Raw genomic sequence first — 20834 nt, forward strand, 5'->3', positions numbered from 1 at the left:
TTTATTTGATCGATGAACCAACGATTACACACACGAGTTATAGACTTTGATGTAATTAAGAAGGCAGTGAGGGACTGTTCTGAGAATCTATTTAATATTAGCGCCATCCGTGGGTTGATACTTTTCAAGCCCCATAAGCTTAATATTAATGGGCTTTATTCTGTTTTATATGTTTTTCATTAGCTTCAATTTATTTTCTCCATGTTTAAGACTTTATCCATCATGTTTTTAAGTTTTAACTCGTTACTTTTTATATTGACTCATACCTTTTTCTGAGAAAAAAATTGATTGATTCTTTCATGCTTCCGTTAATTATTTGAATTCATACTACACACTGTAGCTGCAATAAGAAATACAATGAATTTATATGTATATAGTTAAACAAATTTACTATAGGTTTCCTTTTGTGAAATCAAATATGAATGACAATGTTCTAAAAGTCGGTTTACACAGGTCTATTTTAAAAAAAATTAAAGCAAAACGAAACAAAAATTCTAAATGATTTTTAAAAAATTGGTATAAAAACATTCAAAAATCCACATAAACAATATGAAGTTTAACCCACTACTTAGCGTTTTTTGAACATTGACAGAGTTTAAACTCTACCATATAAGTTTTGTGAAGTAATATGCATAAGCATGTGTCTTCAAATTGTTTTCATTTTTAGCACATGTCCTACTCAAATGACGTATCAATTTCAAGCTTATTTGATCAGCACTCATATTCCCACCAAAGTGAAACGTGTATCTACATGGCTCATTTTTTTTTCATTCAACAACTTTTCGGTTTTAGTTTATGAACCGATACCTTTCTGGTAAAACAATATCCATTTGAATGAGATTGTTGGGCTAACGTCATCTATTGAAAGATAAATCTTTTGTTCTAGCTTTTTTTTTTTCTTCATAATTTCCTCTTATTTTCTGCTCAATATTTGCATATGTTTTTCTTATGAATAGTTATTTCTTCATTTACATATAACCCTTAAAGAAACATTAAAACTAAACATTTTTAATATGTAAAACTAAATTAATATATACCATATTAAGATTTGATTTTTCAAAACATATTAACATATTACAACTTATAAAAACGCATGATCACCAACGAAAATCATTTTATTGGTGCATACACAATTTATTTCAACCTATTGCATGTTAGATACCTCGGTTTGTTTATATTTCTCCTTCTTTTCCTTGAAGCCCAAAGAAGAAAACATTCTCGTCAAGAGAGAAGATATGTCTTGTTCCTGCAAAACACAAAAACAACGCATAAACACATTGATTTAATCACAAAAATCACAAACTTTGAAGTCTAGATACCTCGTTTGTTGATCTTTCTCTCCCAATGAAGTAGAACGAAATTTGTCCGGTTCCTGCAAAGGCGAAACACCAAATACAATGCGCATAAACATAAAGTTTCATCAAACCCTAGATTTACTCAAGTACAAGCTTGAACCAAATGAAGAAATTTACCGCATTTTTCGCTTTCTCTTTTTCGATGTTTTCAATGTCAACGATATGGTGCGGTGAGTTCTTCATCTCCGTTGCCTGCGGCGAACCAAATACACCATCAAACCATAAACAAAAAGTTTCATAGGCGAACCAAATACAACCGCAAAGACCGTGAAGATAAAAAGGTACAAGCTTCTAATTAGAAGTTACCTCCTTTTCCCTTTCCTCGGTTTCGTTCCCTTTTCCGATGCTTTGAATGTGGTGCGGTGGAGTCGTCATAGTCACAAACTCGCAGGGAGAGAAGTGGAGAGAGGAGGAGAAAAAATCGCTTGAATCCCGGAGAGAGGATGGAAGCGAGAAAACAAATGGCGGGAGAAATTGCAAGGGTAGAGAGATGGAGAGATGGAGAGAAAGAAGCGAAATTTATTTAAAGTGCTGAGATAAGAAAAGAGTCTGTTACGAGAGTAAATGAATTAAAATCACTATAAACACTAGCTGTAAATAATAAATCCCCACTAGGGTTGGGCAAAAAAACCGAATCCAAAAAGCCGAACCGAATCCGATCCGAAAAAATAATACCAAATCCGAACCGAAATTGTTTAAATATCCGAACGGGTTTAAATTTTTGGTATTTAAAGAACCGATGAATAGTCTATAAAGTAAAAGATAATTCTAGAACTAATTGATATCACTTATCAAATAGTATAAATGATATTACAGATAATAATTTATAGTAATTAATTTTTAAAACTATAGAAAGTGTAATAATATTTGATTAATTTCTTTTATATTTATATACTACATAAAATAATTAGTAGAACACAACTTATAGAAATTGATATATTGATTTATAAAAAATAGAACATTTATAAAATTATCTGTCGTGACTTACAAAATTATTTTATCTTAATTTTCAATTATTTATACCAATTTACAAATGTACTTTTTTCGACACCAATTTACAGATGTACTTGGACACAAATCCTTCCACGTACGTTCAGCATCACTTGATATTCTTTCCTGTTAAGTTGTCTGACCTCAAGAATAGAACATGCATTGGTCATAAATTGATGGCACGCAGTAAATACATGAGTAAGACTCGTCCATCTGGAAAATAATTATGAGTACGGGTTTTAAAACTTGTTTATTTTTTTGTTTTTCATGACAAATCATGTTTACCTAATAAAAAGATCACGATATTAATTTATGGGTTTATTTATATACAAATTTAATTGTTATTTTTTTCTTTTGGATCAATTAGATAATATTGTTATGATTTTTATGTCCCTGTTTATACACGGTCACGGTCTTTCGGGTTAAACTAAAAATAAGATTTTTCTAACATGCTAACAAAACTTTAAAAGATTATTCAAATACGCAGATAACCGGCAAGATGGGGGATTAGAGAGAGTAGTCAAATTCTAAAAAAAAGAAAAAATAAATAGAAATAGAGGGACGTACTTGGCAATAAAGACCAAACCAGATTCTGTTCAGTATATTCAGTGTGCTATAAATACAGATATGGTAGCAAAGCAAAACGCTCAAGCCCCCCCCCCCCCCCCCCCCCCAAAAAAAATATCTTCCTCCTCAAAGCGTCCGGCAGAGCGAGAGCCACCGTCGTACGAGGGGAAGGTACGTACGGAACGATTAATTAGTTTTTCCTCAGTCGGTTTGTTTAATTATCAATGTTGCCTATCTGTTTCTGTTTTGTTTGTTATATCTGTTTGTTTAAAATGTCAGATCCTCGATCTGTGTTTAGGTAAAGAACATTGTCCATCTGATAGTACGTAATGGCACAAATCCCGAGGATAGTGTGCGCTTTAAACAGAGTCTCAGATCCACAAATATCTCAGACTATATATGTTCTGTATGTTTGCGTTCGATCCTCTTCATATACAATGTTCGTGTGTATTAGGCTCTCTTCTCTTTAAACAATCGATCGTTTGTGTTTTGCTTAGCAGCAGACTTAACTTGAGAAACAAGTCAGTGATATGGATTCTTCTTTTTTTTTTTGTTTTCTTGGGTTAAATACTCTCATACCAATCAAATTGTGGGTAACGTGTCTCTAGATTTTTACATTTGTTGTGTTGTTCTTTGATTCTCCTTTATTATAGACACCCAACGATATTAAACAAACGATCATGTTTCCTTTACACAGAGAGGCTGAATAATATTTTTAATAAGGACAACAAGATGGATAGTGAATATACACAAGATGGAACACTTGACATTCACAAGAAACCAGCAAACAAGAATAAAACAGGAACCTGGAAAGCTTGCAGATTCATTCTCGGTAATGCTAAGCCTTTTTTTCTTTGTACAAATTAATAGTTGGTTTAAATTAAAGTTAAAACCAAATAGGTTTCTTTGTGAGTATTGAATTGGGTAATTTGTTGGGGGGGGGGGGGGCAGTGACTGAGTGTTGTGAAAGATTGGCGTACTATGGAATGAGTACAAACCTGGTGAACTATATAGAGAAACATCTCAGTATGGGAAACGTAGCAGCTTCCAACAGTGTCACAAACTGGTCGGGAACATGTTACGCCACTCCTTTGATCGGTGCTTTTCTCGCCGATGCTTATCTTGGTCGTTACTGGACCATCGCTTCCTTCGTCGTCATCTACATTTCCGTTAGTTTCATCTTCATCATCATAATTTACCATTTTTTATTATATTTGTTTTTCTCTCTTTGACGATCGAAATGATGCTGGAAACAACAGGGAATGACGCTATTGACGTTATCAGCTTCGGTTCCTGGTCTAACACCAACCTGCCACGGTGAAAACTGCCACGCAACGGGAGGCCAAATCGCGATCACGTTCGTAGCGCTCTACTTGATCGCACTGGGGACAGGAGGGATCAAGCCATGCGTTTCCTCCTTTGGTGCTGATCAGTTTGACGACACAGACGAAGAGGAGAAAGAATCTAAGAGCTCTTTCTTCAACTGGTTCTACTTTGTGATCAACGTTGGTGCAATGTTCGCTGCCTCAGTCCTCGTTTGGATTCAGATGAATGTTGGTTGGGGCTGGGGTTTCGGGGTTCCCACCGTGGCCATGGCCTTGGCCGTCCTCTTGTTCTTCGCCGGAAGCAAATTCTATAGGCTTCAGAAACCAGGAGGAAGCCCCATCACAAGAATGCTTCAAGTCATCGTTGCTTCTTTCAGAAAATCCAAAGTGACAGTCCCTGAAGATGATTCTCTTCTCTACGAGATCCACGATGCTGAAAGCAGTATCCAAGGAAGCCGCAAGCTCGAACACACCCCTAAACTTACGTAAAGTCCGAGAGAGCTGTAGTTTGTTTTGTTTGTTGGTGTTAATTTGTTATTTATGATCTAACTTCTTTTTTTTTTCTTGAAGACATTTTTTTAATTTTAACATTTTTTTTGCAGATTCTTTGACAGAGCAGCAGTAGTAGTAGTAGAGACAGAGAGTAATAATGACAAGAAAGAAGGAGCTAAATCGGGATGGAAGCTATGTACAGTGACGCAAGTAGAAGAGCTGAAAGCACTGATCGGTCTCTTGCCTGTTTGGGCCTCAGGGATCGTCTTTGCTGCGGTTTATAGCCAATTTAGCACAATGTTCGTGCTACAAGGCAACACTATGGACCGAAGCATGGGTCCTAACTTCACCATCCCTTCCGCATCCCTCGCCTTGTTCGACATTCTCAGTGTCCTCTTCTGGACCCCTGTCTATGACCAGCTTATCGTTCCCTTCGCCAGGAAGTTCACTGGCAATGAACGTGGCTTCACCCAGCTTCAACGCATAGGGATCGGACTTTTAATCTCTATTTTCTCAATGGTATCTGCCGGAATCCTAGAGGTGGCAAGGTTAAGCTACGTGCGAACACACAATCTCTACGATGCGGAAGAGGTTCCAATCTCCATATTCTGGCAAGTTCCGCAGTATTTTTTCGTAGGTTGCGCAGAGGTGTTCACATTTGTAGGGCAGCTGGAGTTCTTCTACGACCAAGCGCCAGATGCAATGAGGAGTCTTTGCTCGGCACTGGCGCTGACGACGGTGGCGTTAGGGAACTATCTAAGCACATTGCTGGTGACGGTGGTTACTAAAGTGACGACGACAGGTGGAAGAGCAGGATGGATAGCTGATAACCTCAACAGAGGTCATCTTGATTACTACTATTGGTTATTGGCCGTTTTGAGTTTCTTGAATTTCTTCGTCTACCTTTGGATTGCCAAATCCTACACTTACAAGAAAGCCACAGGCCATGCTCTCTGATGCAACTTTGTCAATTACAGTACGTCGGCGGCGGCAGTAATCTTCCTTCCTTAATTTACTTAACAGTTACTATATTGCTTTTATTTTTTACAAACAATCTTATATTTATTTATTAGTCAGTACCAAAGAACAGCTGCATAGCATATTGGTTTTGAACTGAAACTGCTGATTAGTAGATTTTTTCTTGTCCTATGATTATCTGACCTGTTTTTTTCTCGAATTCCAAATTTGGTTTCTCTGATAAAAGTGAGAAACATAGAATGCGGGAATACTGTATTACGTTGTTCCAAAAGGCTTATTCTGATATAGTAATCCGCGGTTTAGAAACTCAAAATACATATATATATATATATATATATAATCTCAATACTTAAAAAGACAGAAATGAATGAAAATTAAAGAGGGAAAATTCAAATAATGTTGGGTCAATAGAGCCTCATGACTCTCCTGGCAATAGAGTGGCCGTGACTATTTGCCTTGGCCGCAGTCTTCTCCCACCCACTACCACCGCCGCCATTTCTCCAACTGGGTGTCAAATAAAACCTCAGCATTCCGTTGTCTCCTCCTCCATCCTTGGACGAATTCCTCCAACTCTTATTCCTGGAGCTGGAGCTCCGCCAGCTCACATTGCTGTTACTCCTCCTCATCTTGGGTCCTCCTCCTGCTTCGTTCCTGAGGTCCGGCCATGATTCGGATAATGACCTCTCCACCACACCCGTGCTGTTGGAACGGCTATACCTATCATCCTCCTCCTCGTCCTTGCTGCTAACACCTTTCCTGTAGATAAAACCGAACATGCTCCATTTTCCCCATCGTCTGGATGATTTCTTATCACCACCATTTTGATTCACCATGGAGGAGGAGGAGGTGTATGTTATCGTCGCCGCCGCCGGAGAAACCCTTACATTAGATTTGACCTCCTCCATCTCCATTGCTTTTTTAATTGAATTGGATCTGTCGAGGCTCTTCCGCCTCCGCGACGAAGGAGGTTCCGTGTAGTAGTCTCGGGTTTGACTCGATCCACCTGGTATGATGATAATCGGGTCGTCGGATTCTCCACCATTAATCATCATCGACGTTTCTTCCACAGTAGGAACCTGCATGTCTGATTGCGCGTTTTCCACCACTGATAGCATCGACGGCGGTGGAGGAACCCTAGCCAACGGAGGCAAATGGCCATCCCACGACGCTCTCGGCTCGTCCACCGAAATGCGACCTATGTCCACGGAGAATCTACCGGCGGCGTCGAGGGAGAATCTAGGATCAGTGTCGCTAGATCTCCGGCCGGCGATCTCCGATTGCGTATCTCTAGGCTGTGCCTTCTCCACAGGGAGCTGTACATTCCGTGGCTTCTTCTTCTGCTTGTTCCTCCATTTCTGAAGCTTCTTGCTGAAAACAGAGGCCGCCGAAAAGAAAGGGAAGCTTCTGACGGAGGATGGCTTCTTTGTCTGTGGATAGAGATCCATGTACTCCTTCATTGCCTTCTCTTCCGCAATCTCGCAGCTTTTTTCCTCCTCTATCATTTCATTCACAATCTCACACTCACTTCCTTTTTCTTCCTCCGCAACTGCCTCACTCACGCTTGACTTCCTACCTTCATCTTCCATCTTCCCACCTTCTCTGTTTCTGTTTTCCTCACGAAGCCTCACGTCACAAGACCGACGCTGTGGCTCTAACCCCCCTGATATTCCTTCCTTGTTCTTTGCTGAAAACGATTTGCTTCGCCGTAGCTCCGGGAAGAAACCTGCTCTCACCCGACCGTTCCCATTCGCACTGGAGGGCTTGAAGAGAGCTTTCAATGCTGCGGTGGCTGGTTTCCGGGAAGAAGAAGACGCCGGCTGCGGCGGAGCGCCGTTGTGATCTAAGACGGAGAGGCGTTCGCAGAGACAGGAAGGGCAAAACCCGGAGAAGCGCTCCTCTGGGTGAACATCGCAGGATGTGGATAGCCGATGTGGTTGAGACGGCGGAGCTACTTCCTCTGCGCCGACGCTATCTTGGTCGGCGGATAGATTCATGAGACAAATACGATGAGTGATCCTTCTTTTACTCTCTGCTTTTTTGCTTAGTGAGAGTTTTTTGTAAGAGTTGTTTATGTCTGAAGCATTCGTCTGATATCAACGGACATTGAAAGACAAAGGAGATGAAGATACATCAAAACTATATAATTATTTCTATTATACTAAATCTTTTTTTAAATTAATAAATATATTGAAATTGCAATGGGCCTGGAAATTTTGGACTTTGCAGGTGTCAGATAAAATCTGTGCAAATCTTTGTTAGTTGAAAAAGAAGGTTCACTTGCATTCTCAACTTTGTTTCTTTAAAAATAATAATAATGGTTTTGATTAAATATCAAATAGTGATCAGTGAGCGATAGATTAGGAGAAAATTCCTTAAAAATACACCGACTGAATTTCTTTTACTGAAAAAATATACAAACTTTTTTGGCTTTCCAAAAAATACACAAACTAATTTTGATTGTCCATAAAATATACTAACTTTTGAATTTTGAAGGTTTCACACTTCGATTTTAATGGTGTAAACATTGACTAACAGAATAGTAAGACGCCGTTAGACGCCGTTAACTCTGATTAAAAAGTTCATGTATTTTATGGACAACCAAAATTAATTCGTGTATTTTTCGGGAAGCCTAAAAAGTTTGCGTATTTTTTCAGCAAAGTTAATTTAGTATGTGTATTTTTAAGGAATTTTCAAATGGAGTTTGGATATTTCATATACTATTCAGAGGCTAAATATCTGGACCCAATACATATCCAAAATTTTATATTTGTAAACTTTCGATTTGGTTTTGGACCAAATATTTTCGATCTGAAAGATCCATATCCGGAAAAAACGGCCTAAACCCGACCCAAAGACCTGAAAAAAACACATTCTCTATCACATGATACAGATCCGAAATTTTATATTTGTAAAATGTCTAGACATTTTAGCCGGATTTAAAAACTTGAATCGGAACTGACCCAAAAATATTCTGTCCAAAACCAAACCAAAAGTTTACAAATATTTGTTTAGTCCAATTTAGTCGAAATCTATCATATATATATCTAAAAATTCACAAACAACTCTAAATTTTACATTGAAAGTTTCATATTAATTAAAAATATTTCTGTTACAAAAACAAAACTAAAAAATATTGCAAAAATAATAACAAAATTGTTAGCAGAAAGATCTTGTCGGATTGAATCTATTCATGTCGATTTTATTAGGTTTATGTCTATTCGGATCAGTTCTTTTTGGTTTCAATTCTTTCAAGTGGAAGAGTTTTGGACCCAACAAATACTTGTAAACTTTCGGTTTGGTTTTGGACCGAATATTTTCGGATCAGTTCCAATCCAAGTTTTTGAATCCGGCTAAAATTAATGTCAAGATTAGGTCTAGATATTTTAGCCGGATTTAAAAACTTGGATCGAAACTGAACCGGAAATATTCGGTCCAAAACCAAACCGAAAGTTTTCAAATATAAAATTTTGGATATGTATTGGATCCAGATATTTAGCCTCTGAATAGTATATGAAATATCCAAACTCCATTTGAAAATTCCTTAAAAATACATATACTAAATTAACTTTGCTGAAAAAATACACGAACTTTTTAGGCTTCCCAAAAAATACACGAACTAATTTTGGTTGTTCATAAAATACATGAACTTTTTAATCAGAGTTAACGACGTCTAACGGCGTCTTACTATTCTGTTAGTCACTGTTTACACCGTTAAAATCGAGGTGTGAAACCTTCAAAATTTAAAAGTTCGTGTATTTTATGGATAATCAAAATTAGTTTGTGTATTTTTTAGGAAGCCAAAAAAGTTTGTGTATTTTTTCAGCAAAAGAAATACAGTCCGTGTATTTTTAATGAATTTTCCCATAGATTATTTACCTTGACAAATGAGTCTTCTAGACTGTCTTGCTATCTGTCGGCTAAGCTAAAGAAACGTACATATACAACGTTAAACTATGTATATATATTTATCTTACTTTGGGACCATTTCCATTGATTTTTTTTTAGCTTTGAAATGTAGTAGTTTGATGATACAATTGATTTTATATTTTAATAGTACTCTTTTCTTGTTGAAAAAGAATAATGAACAATAAATAAATAAATGATTCAATTTATAAAATAAATTTATTTTTATTTTATTATATACTGAAAATAAAAAGGGTTTGAACATTTTTACTCTAAATTATATTTTAGATCTAGTTAAATATTGGGCTAGTATAGTATTTTGATAATTTCGTCCTTGGAGATATTGTATGTGTAGTTGTTTATACACGTCAAATGTAAAATCATATATGGACATTAAAGATTGGATCGCGTTTTCTAATCGTAAAACACTGTATTTTTTTTTTTTTGTAAACTACAAAAACACTGTATTTGGATCTTTTGTTTTCTCTTCTATTTTTGAAATCGTCTCTTTATTTACAGCTACCGAAGTACTTTTTTTTTGTTTGTAACTTACCGAAGTACTTTTGTTTCATCCATTTAACGTTTATGGTTTGGCTGCAAATAATATAGGTCATGGAGATATGAGATAACATATGTCATATAGAGATGTGAGAAGAGATATCTAACTGGGGTAGAAAATAAATACAAACTATTCTCATATTATATATATATATTCAAATATAAGTAAAGATATGCATTGGATTTTCAAAGATTCCAACCTAAAGAGCCCAGAAAAAGCAGAAAAGCGAAAAAGCAATCTCACGCCATCAATCTCATTTGTTGTTTTGTCTCTCTCTCTCTCTCTCTCTCTCTCTCTCTCTTTTTTTTCTGTCTGCAAGTATTATTTTGTCAGTTTCATCGTGTGTGATGGAATAAGTTATGTATTTGAGTCACTGAGAGTTGAGTTTGTATACATAAAAAACAATATTAATCGTAGGATTTTTCAAAGTGTTACTTAAACTAGACGTAAAATAAGTCATGTCAGACCAACAGGAAGAGTTCGATGCTTACCAAGCATAATGTGTTGAAGCGTGTGTATGTATAAGTTCTTCAAGTGAGGAAAAGAGTCCCCACGTACAGTATTTCATTATCTCATGCGCTGGTATTTGTTTCAGAAAAATTTACGTCTTAAGTCACTTTTCATCTTTATAATGTCACAATAAGTCACATTTTGCTACTGAAGCACTTTATTCACGTTTTCAAAGCAAAAAAGAACATAAAATTACGATTATATCCTTTTTCTCTCAGCAGTTAACAGAAAAGAAAATTTATGTTCTTCTCACCGCATTTTCTTCTCCTCCGCCGCCAACCACTAATCTGACATCCTCCTCCGTCTTCTGTTCTTCTCCTCCTACTTGAATTTTTTTACATTCAGTCTCAACCACCGCTGGATCGTTTAGGTGGCGACGGAAGAGGGTCTCCTCGAACAATCGAACTCCATCCTCGTCGTCTCCTTCTTCGGATGGATTATCACAAGAGTGGGGGTTGGAATTTGGGAACGCCATCGGAGGAGTTGATTTTTTGTGTTAGTGACTATGGTTTGTCTTCTTTGTTGGAAGAAACTAAGAATATGCTTACTATGTTCTTCCTCCATGTTCCAAAGGTATTAGCTTGTAGGTAGTTGCCTTTTTTCTTGAAAGTGATGTCAATTTCTTACAAAGTTTCAATCTTTTTGCAAAATTGAAGAATCCCATCTTAAGATTTGGAATATTCTTGTGTTTCTTAGCTTGAGGAACTTACGGTGGGCAACAACAGCAACAATGAGGACAATAAAACATGAACTCCACCGTCAGGTCATGTTGTGAAGATCAGAAGTCAACTCAAGAACAAAAGTTCCAAGTACTAAATAAGGTAATGTCTCACCAATCAGACAATAATGATTTATGAGCCAATCCCGAGTTTTCCACTAAAATAGAAATCTTCTTATGGGATTCAAGGCTAGCTGCAATGTGACTGTGGAAACAGATAATCCATGGGTTTAAGTACTCTACAGTCACGTTCTTTAGAGCAACAAAGATCTAAAGCTACAACCTTTCTCATTCTCTAGATAAGGACAAAGAAAGCAAATACCTTTTTTCTCCGAGGAGCTTCTTTTTTTCTAGATTTTATCATCACAATGGACTAAAAAGCCTGAGGATGTGAAAGAGGAGGAATGCATTACTGAATAGAAAGCAAATACTTTTTTTCCTTTGTGTTTCTTTTTTTTTGCTAGTTAATCACAGAAACTGTGTGTATTTTCTCTCAAAGTCTCTTCCCTCAGTAAATTGTTGGAATGTTGTAGATAAAGAAGACAATGCAAGTTATCTCTCAGTTTATCAATGAGTAAATATGAAACGTATAAGTCAAAGCATACACAATTCAGTGAACATGTGGATAGCTTCTCAGTTTATCAATGAGTAAATATGTACGCGTGGATACCTATATGAGGCACACACACAATTCAGTGAACATGTGGATAGCAATATCCATGTACAAGTTGATTATGAGGAAAATGTTCCCATGTTGACTGGTCTTTGTTGTACATATGAAACCAATTTTGAACCCAAGCAATAGAACTAACTTAAAAAGCAAGAACAATCTAAATTGATGTATATATGGATCGTTCATGTGGATAGCTCTACATCGTGTACATGTTTGTTAATTGTTCTTTGTTGTACATGTGGATAACTCTTCATCAGTGTACATGTTTGTTAATTGTTTTTTTGTTGTACATATGGATACAAATTTTAACACAAGCAATAGACATGCCTTTGTCCACTCGTAGCCCCCTCCCATGTACATCCGTGTTGTTTGTCTTCCTCTTCCCTACTTTTGATGCGGCACCACAAACCTAATAAACCAAAAGGAAACACAAAGGAAAACATTTTACTTATTTTGATAAACCAAAAGGATGAAACAATTGTTCCTCTAAGAGAATGGCCTAACCCAAGAGAAAACAAAACAGAGTATAAGACGCAAGGTTACATTGACGTCAGGCTGAGAAATCATGGTTCCGTCAAAGTTTTGATCTCCTCCGAAGATCATACAGCAGAGATGAGCCGGTCCGTCGGAGATATCATATGTTCACAAATCCATGAAGACTATCCATGTCCTAATGCAAGAATCTACCCTCACTAGCTCAACTATAAAATAGCACAACATTCATGTAACATTAAAATATGCAAACTCACTTTGATTCTTTGATGGCCATCCATGTCCTAATGCAAGATAAATCAACAAAAAATCACATAACGACCTACTAAACTTAATGCCAGACGAGAGCATTTTCCTATCTAAAAAACAACCTTATTGCTTTCAAATAATCTCCTGTAAAAAGAAAATATTTTCACTAGCTCGATGGCCAACATAAAGATGAGCAAAGATAGAGATTTAGACCTTAGTTTTCGAGATGATCTTAGCAGCAAAAGGATGATCATTAATCTCTCTCTTCTTCTCACGGGCAGAACAAATATGACCAAGAAGGAATCAAGACAGAGTATAAGACGCACACTCAACGACCGTTGGCTCCATAATTTTACAGATCTACAAAGTGCAATGTTACGTTGGCGTCGTCGGTCTGAGAAATCATGGTTCCTTCAGAGTTTTGATCTCCTCCGAAGATCATACGGCGAGCTGAGCCGGCCCGTCTGAGCTCATATGCTCACAGATCCGTGGAGACACTCAAAATTGAAGAGATTATGGTTCTCTTTTTCAGCAAAATTAATGGGTTTGAGCAAAGGTATGAGGCGAATTGAGAGGACTTGCTGTAGTTATGGCCGGAAATTGAATTGCCGTCGTCGGTGATGAAAGAATTGTCGTCGTTATTTTAACATTAAAATGAGGATAGCTTTGTCTTTTCAATCCCATAAAGTACCTCAGTAGAAGAAAGTGACCTTTTATGATAGATAAAGTCATAATGTGACCTAAAACGTAAATCTCTCTTTGTTTCATGAAAGCCATCAAATATATATATATATATATATATATCAGGGAACTTTTTTATCAAACGTCAAATAACGTAACAATTATTCCCATCAGCCATTAACCTCAACGCAATCAATGCCACTAATCTGGGCTTTTACATATACTCTCACTAACCAGATTTGCTCTTTTGGTCTTTTACCAATTAGTATAATACGCTTCTATCATGATTTTAGAAAGGGAACTTTTTCTTTTGTTTGTGCAATTAAAATGAATTCTAATTTTTCTAAGGATATATGAAGAGTGTAAACTTGCATGGAAATGAAAGAAGACCCAAAAAGAACATTGCAGCAAAAGAATCTGCAATGAATTATATTTAACAAACACAAAGGAATCCACATGATAGTTAGTTTAACATCAAGTGTTAGTATACATTATATTATCTTTGTTCGGTCATAATGATTTGTGATTAATCATGAAAATCACGACAATGATTAACTTTTAAAAGTTTTGAAATTTATATGGGGATCGCAATAATTAATAAAAACATGGGGAAAAAGTTTCTAGAGATCTCAGTTTTCTTCCAGTCTCATAATGTGAAATAATGGTGTCTTGCAAAGATTGCTATGTATCATTATGGTTCATAATTGGAGAATCCATTTGAAACAATATGCCTCATAGCAAGACAGCCTCCAGTTGCATATTATAGTAGGTTAGTGCGAAAACAATATAGAAAAGAAGAAACCACACTAATCATCAGAATACCGAAGTCTAGACTATATACCCATTAGCCCCTTGAAGATTACAAATTATATGCAATTTCTTTTAGAAAAATGCTGGCTGAGATTCAAAGTGTTGGTGAATAGTGAAGAATCCAATTATAAGAAAAAAAAGTCTGTCAACTGTTGTTATGTGAGTATTTACCTGAAGCCAATACAAAAAAAAAAGATGACAAATTGCTTTACCATATCAGGACCTTTTGTTTTGTCTCACTTTTTTCTTAAAGATGATGAGACATGTGCAGATGACTGGACATATTACATGTTACATGTGTGCAATGGTTTTCTATATTGCGGGTGGAAAACAAACTATTAGGTAAGAAGAATGGCTGTATTTATAGAAAATGGCAAAACCTCAATAAATGAAGAATATAAACAATCCTAATAGGTCCTACAACTGTGACAACATCTTCGCCATCGCCAATAAGCAAAGTAAGACATTCAAAAACCTTAAACGGATTCACACTGATCAAGAAAGAGAGACTTTGGTTCTAAGATAAGAAGTATTTAGAGAGCCACTTGCTGATTTTACATATAGATTGTTTTTTTGAACGTGTACCTGTTAATCTCACTTGTATCATGCAGCTTTGATGTCAACTTGACTCAACATTTTTGTTGGGCTCAACTCAGTTTGATTTGTCGGGAACAGTTTTTTTTTCAAAATTGGGGTTTAATCGAAGTCAGAAGCAAAAAAAGACAGCGTCCCAGAAACACTTATTGAAACTTTCAAACAAATAGTTTAAACAGTACACATAAAAGAAGAAGAGTTGAAACTAGTCTAATAGTTACTACTCCTGCCCAAAACCATCACGGTTATCTTGTTGCCACCCAAAACCTTGAGCGTCTCTACCACCCCTGTTAGCCTGCTGAGTCGTCTGAGGCGGTGCCATACCGGGATTCCATGACGACTGTGGGGGATAAGATCCTTGGAAACTGGGATTCATCATTGGCGCAGGCTGCTGCGGCTGCTGCTGCTGATACCCTGGGGCGGAACCGTGTTCTGAGCCGCTGCCTTCTGGTCTTGCTAATTCAAAAGGTGCACCATTGTAGAATTGCTGAGAGGATCCATCAGCGGTTGGATAAGGCGGAAAACTAAACTGCTGAGGCAAAGCATTCATGGGAATGGGCATGGTGGGGGGTTGCATGATATTCATAGGCGGAGGGTAATCTGGGAACCGGATTCCAGGTTTAGGACTGGCGGTTTCGAAACCGGGAGGACGAGAGTTATCGTTGTCAGCAGGGTAACTCCCAAATCCAGAAAGTGGCTTAGACAAAGAAGAAGACCTGTGTAGTAAAGGCAGCTGGGATCTTAAGGGGGCACGCAAAGTGGATTCAGAAGCAGAAGATTGCTGCTTAGTGCTCTGAACGTCAGAGTCGTTGCCGTCTTCTTTATCAGAAGGATCGGGTAGTAAAAGGGAGGCGTGGAGGTGATGGACATGGGATTCAAAGTCAGGTTTCTTGAGGAAAGACCTGAGGCAGTGAGGAGCAGCACAGATGAAGATACCTTCCATCATCTTGATGGTCTGAATCTTTTGAATACGTTCATCACATCTGGTCAATAACACACAAAAGAGAGAACAAGAAAGATTTCAATCTGACAAACCCTCGAGTGCCTAAGAAATGTGTATAAAGATATTACGAAACAATCTACATACGAAAAGCTTACAATACTAGTAAAACTGCAGGTCTCTAAACATTTGTTGATTACAAATAATATCCTCACATAAGATAGTAATTAAGATGAAAGCAATTAAAGCGACATGTTGGTTCATAAGAGGTTGGAAAGGACAAGTAGTAGGGGAATAGTAAGAAGATTGAAAGACGTACAGATAGCAGATGGAGTCACTGCGAGCACATTCGAGGCAAAAGGCATGATCACATGGATTCTGTTAATGTCAATCAAACAAACAACAAAGCAAGTTCAATCCATATACAAGAATGAAACAAAGAACTCCCCCTCCCTCCCTCCCTCCCTCCCTCCCCCCTTTTAAACATAAATCATAAAAACAAGGGGTTACCAGACGGCCATAGATTGCAATGGGGAAATCGCAACGGACGCAGAAATGAACTCTCTCCCCTAGCTGCCTGCGAGAAACGGCGTCCCACGGGCTTGATCACGGTGGTGGGAGTCACGGAACCGATCCCTTTGGCGACAGGAAGGTCGGCGAGGACCAGATGGTCGGGACAGGCTACGGTAACTGTTTCCGTGGGCGAAGGTCTTGCTCCGCTACCAGTCTCCGTTGGAGAATCCCTCCTTAGTCGTATCTGAAGCATTCTCCCTGCCAACTCCAAAAATCGCAATCAAACCCTAACAAACAAACAGATCCCCACAAAAACAAAAATAAACGAAGAAGAAGAAGAAGAGGAGTAAAAGCTGGCTGCTCATTACACCGACGACGCACCCTAACAAGTCCGAGATCTCTCTCTCTCTCTCTCTCTCTCTCTCTCTCTCTCTCTCTCTCTCTATCCACTTTACTTCTTCTCAAACGGATTACGACGGAGGCGAAAGGGCTAACCAAATTTTTCTCTCTTTCCTTTTGTTCCTCGTTTCCTATTTGTCCCCGATCATCTCATTAATTTTCTTATTTATTTATTTAAATGAAATATTATTATTCCCAGCACTTCTGGACGACAAAGAGGGTTTGAGAGTTTCATAAATTCAAAGCCAAGTTGAAAAACACTTAAAAGTCAAGAGGACCAAAATACAAAGAGAAAAGAAGCAGGGAAATGTGGATTTCAAAATAGTCTAACAACAACATTGTTCCAACTACAAATAGCAAAGGTTGTTGATTCTTTATGTCTCCATCTTTGGCTTCTTTGCAATCAACTTCCATAGAGCAGTGTTCAAAGCAGAGCATGTCCCCAAAGAAGCTCTCAACACATTCATTACCTGACAGACACTTGAAGAGTTTTTGTTAAATACAGGAGGAGGGATAAACTATATTACTAGAGAAACAAGTAAATGATTACCTCTGCTTCACGGATTCTAATAACTTGAACATCCACATCATCTGCCTTAATCCCATACTTCTTAAGCAAACATATTGATGTGCTCAAGCAACCCATAGGTGTGATTAGGGATGTTGTATTGGGTTCTTATAATTAGGGTAGTACCAGCCCATTGAAATTTTTAAAAGCCCTAAACCCTAATGTTTTATCTGTAAACCATATCGGGCTCATTTAGGGTTGGACTAGATAATAAAGGGTTTTGAAAGGGCTAGGCCCTATTAGTCATTATATTTTTTTAAACTAAACTACGACGTTTTCTTCTTTGATCAAAGCTTTCTTCTTCGTTCTCGTCGCCATCACTCAAGGAGTTGGTTTCAGTCTTCGTTCTCGTCGCCATCAATCGATCTCAGTCGCCATTGATCGAGGAGTCGAGGGTTTCAATCGATCTCGTCGACGAGGGCTTTAACATCTCAGATTCTCAGTCGGTGGGTTTCAACATCTTAGATTCTCAGTCGGTGGGTTTCAATCAACTTCGAGATCGAGCAATCTCCGGCGTGAGCTCTCTGTCCTCAGACTCGACCTCTCTCTTATCTCCTCCGATTTGGGTTTCAAGCATTGTTGAGGTAACAATCATGTACTCATGTGTGTTTGATTTGTTTTTGAGAATGGGTTAGCTCATCTTTACATCTTTACTACTTGTTACCTGATGAGCTTATTTGTTTTGATTCTGTAATTTGGTTCATCTTACTTGTTCAGCATTGACAAAAAAAGAGGCTGCGGGTAAGGCAGTAGAGTTCCTTTAGCTACTGATAGAAACTTGAAAATAAACCTATGCTATTCGAGTTTCATTTGCTTTCAATTGAAAATAAACCTATGCTTTCTATATGCCTGTGTGTCATAAACAAGTTTGTTACTATACATGATTAGTGTGCTTGTGTTTTCTATGTGAAGGTTTTATAGACTGTGCTTTCTATATGATTGTAGGTTGCAAAGCTACGAAGTGAAAAGTGGAAGTCTTTGACAGAAGAAGTGAGTTGCTCTACTCTTTGTTTCTTCCCTAGGTTGCATGGTTATTTGTCTATCGTGATATAACTCGGGTTGTATTAAGTGGCTATTTAGGATAAGAAAGTTTATTTGGATAAGGCTACTGAATTAAAGACAGAGTATAGAGAGAAACTTATACAGTGACTGTTTCAAAACCCATTTTGTTCTCTTAGAGGAAAGTTTACTGGTTTTGTTTAGAAACTTGTGATTGATGATTAGCGTTTGATATTTTATTTTAAGAGAGTTTAAATTGATTATCAATGATGATTACTGATTTGTTATCAAGGTGGAGAGCAACTTGTTTATTTCAATCAGAAACTATGTGTTTACATAAGAAAAAAAATATAAAGGGTTTAAAGGGTTTAAAGGGTTCAGCCCTATTTTACATAGTTTTAATGGGTTTAAAAGGATTAGGGTCACTTAGGGTTGGGTTTAAGCTAAATAGGGTTGGATTGGGTTGGGTTACCCTATACAACATCCCTAGGTGTGATTATCACATCATCTGAAACTGTAAACCTTGTTCCTCTCTTCACAAACCCACTTCCCTTCTCTGACTTTGGATCAATCACTCTCACAGGAACTATTCTGTCCTTTCGATACAGCGGAGTCCGATCACAATCTGTAGTCAAACTGTAGTCAGGCTGGCGTGGATTAGAATTCCTGTAACGGTAATAAACGGGCGCTTCTTCAGTGCTGATACTTGACAACTGCTTCTGCAGTTTATAGTAATGAGGAAGTACACATTTGGAAGCTAACTCTTCTTTCCTTTATCAACACTCAAATCCTTGAAGATTCTACGCAAGTTCCCAATGCATCCCGAACTAGAATCGCATACAAACTCCAGAGGGACAGCTAGAAAACTGAAAAGAAGATCAACAAAGTCTTCTCCACATTCAACATACATTATCTTCATGTCTTGTTTCCTCACTATGGCATCAATAGTAAATTCTGGTTCTGATGCATCTGTTTTAGTCTCCATGCGTGGAGTCAACAACTTGAGCATGTTTGTCATATCTTGTGGACTTTGCTTCTTCAAGAGAGCGTCTGTCAAGGGGGTATTTGAGGAGAATACACACTCAAGAAGACGCATAATCTATATATATATATATAGCAACAACATCAAGATAAGTCAAAAACATGTTTGTACCACACACTATACAATAATAATAATTAAAAGAAAAGGAAGGTACCTCACTGAGACCAATATCAAGAAGCTGTTCCCCAAGCTTACTAACATCAGAACATCCTAGACTGTTGAGAGTATTCAAGACAAGACCAGTCGAATCAAGAGACACTTTCAAGTCGTCGTGATGATGGGAAGACCTGCCACTTACAAACACTCCAACAGCATCATTTTGTATCTGATCTTCTTCTTCAGACAGTTCGATTTCGTGGTTCATCAACCTTCCACAAGCACAATCAGAGCCACTAAAATCACTGCACATGTTGCAGCTTGAGAAATATGAGCACTTAAAGTACTTGAGGTGGTGATCGGTAGTAGGGTTCAGGTTGAGCTTAAGCCTTTTGCATTCGGCCTCCTTCACACTCCTTGGATTAAGCAACATCTGCTTGCAAGCTCCAGTCATGAAACTGTCAGTGCTCATGTCCGCAACACTTTTATAGAGGTTGCCAAAACATCCAATCTCGGATTTTTGATGCTTCTTAAGCAATCCGACAATGGTTCCCATTGGCAGTGTCATTAGGCTGAAGAGAACATCAACAAAATCTCTACAAGCCTCAGCCAAAACGATCTTCTTCTTCTCTTCGTCAATAATGAGCCTCAAAGTAAACTTTGGTTCCTCTGACATTTCAGCCACTTTGGTGAAAAGAAAAGAAAGAAAGAAAAAAAAGAAGAAAAGGGAGAACAAGAGAAAGAGAAGAAAGAAGTTTGGAAGACACTCCTATAAAAACCCTCAAGGATGCACACCAATATATATATTCAGACCGAGCGGCATTACATTAAATAGGAATGGCAACTGTTCACTAGTACCAAATAAGCCCATATTAAGCGCAAAAAAAGCAACCTTTGAGCTTTCTCCCAATATTTGAGGAGTCAATACGATGGACCAGTTTTTTTCGAGAGGGTCATTGAATGAGCAGAACATTAAAGTGTCATCAACATCAAAGATCCATTTAACTTAGAAGCTACAACAACAAAAAGAAGCCAAACCTTTTGCGCTTCCCTTTGAATTTCAGCTTTAAATACTGCTTTTTTAAGCGTCGATGTTCCATAATCTCTCATGCGAAGTTTCTTTCCTTTGGCGTCGTCAAAATCAAGTTCCATAATAAAAGCAGCGTACGTACGTTTCTTAATTAAAGTTAAAAATCCTGATATTAACTGAAACAATCGGTCAAAAGCAGAATCCAGGAGCCATTAAGTAAAACCAAACACAACCCATTGAGCTTCTCCCCTTAACTACGTAACCACAGTGAGTTGTTTCTGAAGCTTAAAGATATTAGTAATAAATAATTTTCATATATATCCAAAACTTCAATGTCTCACAAAAAAATAA

At 37.6% G+C, this 20834-nt stretch overlaps 3 protein-coding genes, 1 long non-coding RNA gene and 1 pseudogene across 4 annotated transcripts; 2 read left to right on the forward strand and 3 right to left on the reverse strand.

Annotated features, from left to right (window-relative positions):
* Positions 1-3025: 3025 nt before the first annotated feature.
* Positions 3026-5884, forward strand: LOC108818084 (protein NRT1/ PTR FAMILY 8.2). Its single transcript, XM_018590945.2, has 5 exons — positions 3026-3083; positions 3610-3744; positions 3864-4081; positions 4172-4722; positions 4840-5884. The coding sequence occupies exons 2-5, from the start codon at positions 3645-3647 to the stop codon at positions 5684-5686; spliced, it is 1716 nt and encodes a 571-aa protein (XP_018446447.1). The 5' UTR covers positions 3026-3083; positions 3610-3644; the 3' UTR covers positions 5687-5884.
* Positions 5885-6005: 121 nt separating this feature from the next.
* Positions 6006-7885, reverse strand: LOC108818085 (protein OCTOPUS-like). The gene has a single exon (XM_018590947.2). It carries the CDS (start codon positions 7699-7701, stop codon positions 6112-6114), a length of 1590 nt encoding a protein of 529 aa, XP_018446449.1. The 5' UTR covers positions 7702-7885; the 3' UTR covers positions 6006-6111.
* Positions 7886-15011: 7126 nt separating this feature from the next.
* Positions 15012-16869, reverse strand: LOC108818049 (E3 ubiquitin-protein ligase HAKAI homolog). The gene is given in 4 exon segments (XM_056991187.1): positions 15012-15879; positions 16156-16214; positions 16347-16421; positions 16423-16869. Coding segments are annotated over 4 exon segments (1077 nt in total). The 5' UTR covers positions 16603-16869; the 3' UTR covers positions 15012-15116.
* A 107-nt stretch (positions 16870-16976) lies between these two features.
* LOC108815066 (uncharacterized) lies at positions 16977-20276 on the reverse strand (annotated as a pseudogene).
* On the forward strand, positions 17399-18578 carry LOC108818050 (uncharacterized). Its single transcript, XR_001944114.2, has 2 exons — positions 17399-17900; positions 18262-18578. It is a non-coding gene; the product is annotated as an uncharacterized LOC108818050 (long non-coding RNA).
* Positions 20277-20834: the final 558 nt, after the last annotated feature.

This window comes from Raphanus sativus, chromosome 7 (genome assembly GCF_000801105.2).
Source record: "Raphanus sativus cultivar WK10039 chromosome 7, ASM80110v3, whole genome shotgun sequence".
NCBI lineage: Eukaryota > Viridiplantae > Streptophyta > Magnoliopsida > Brassicales > Brassicaceae > Raphanus > Raphanus sativus.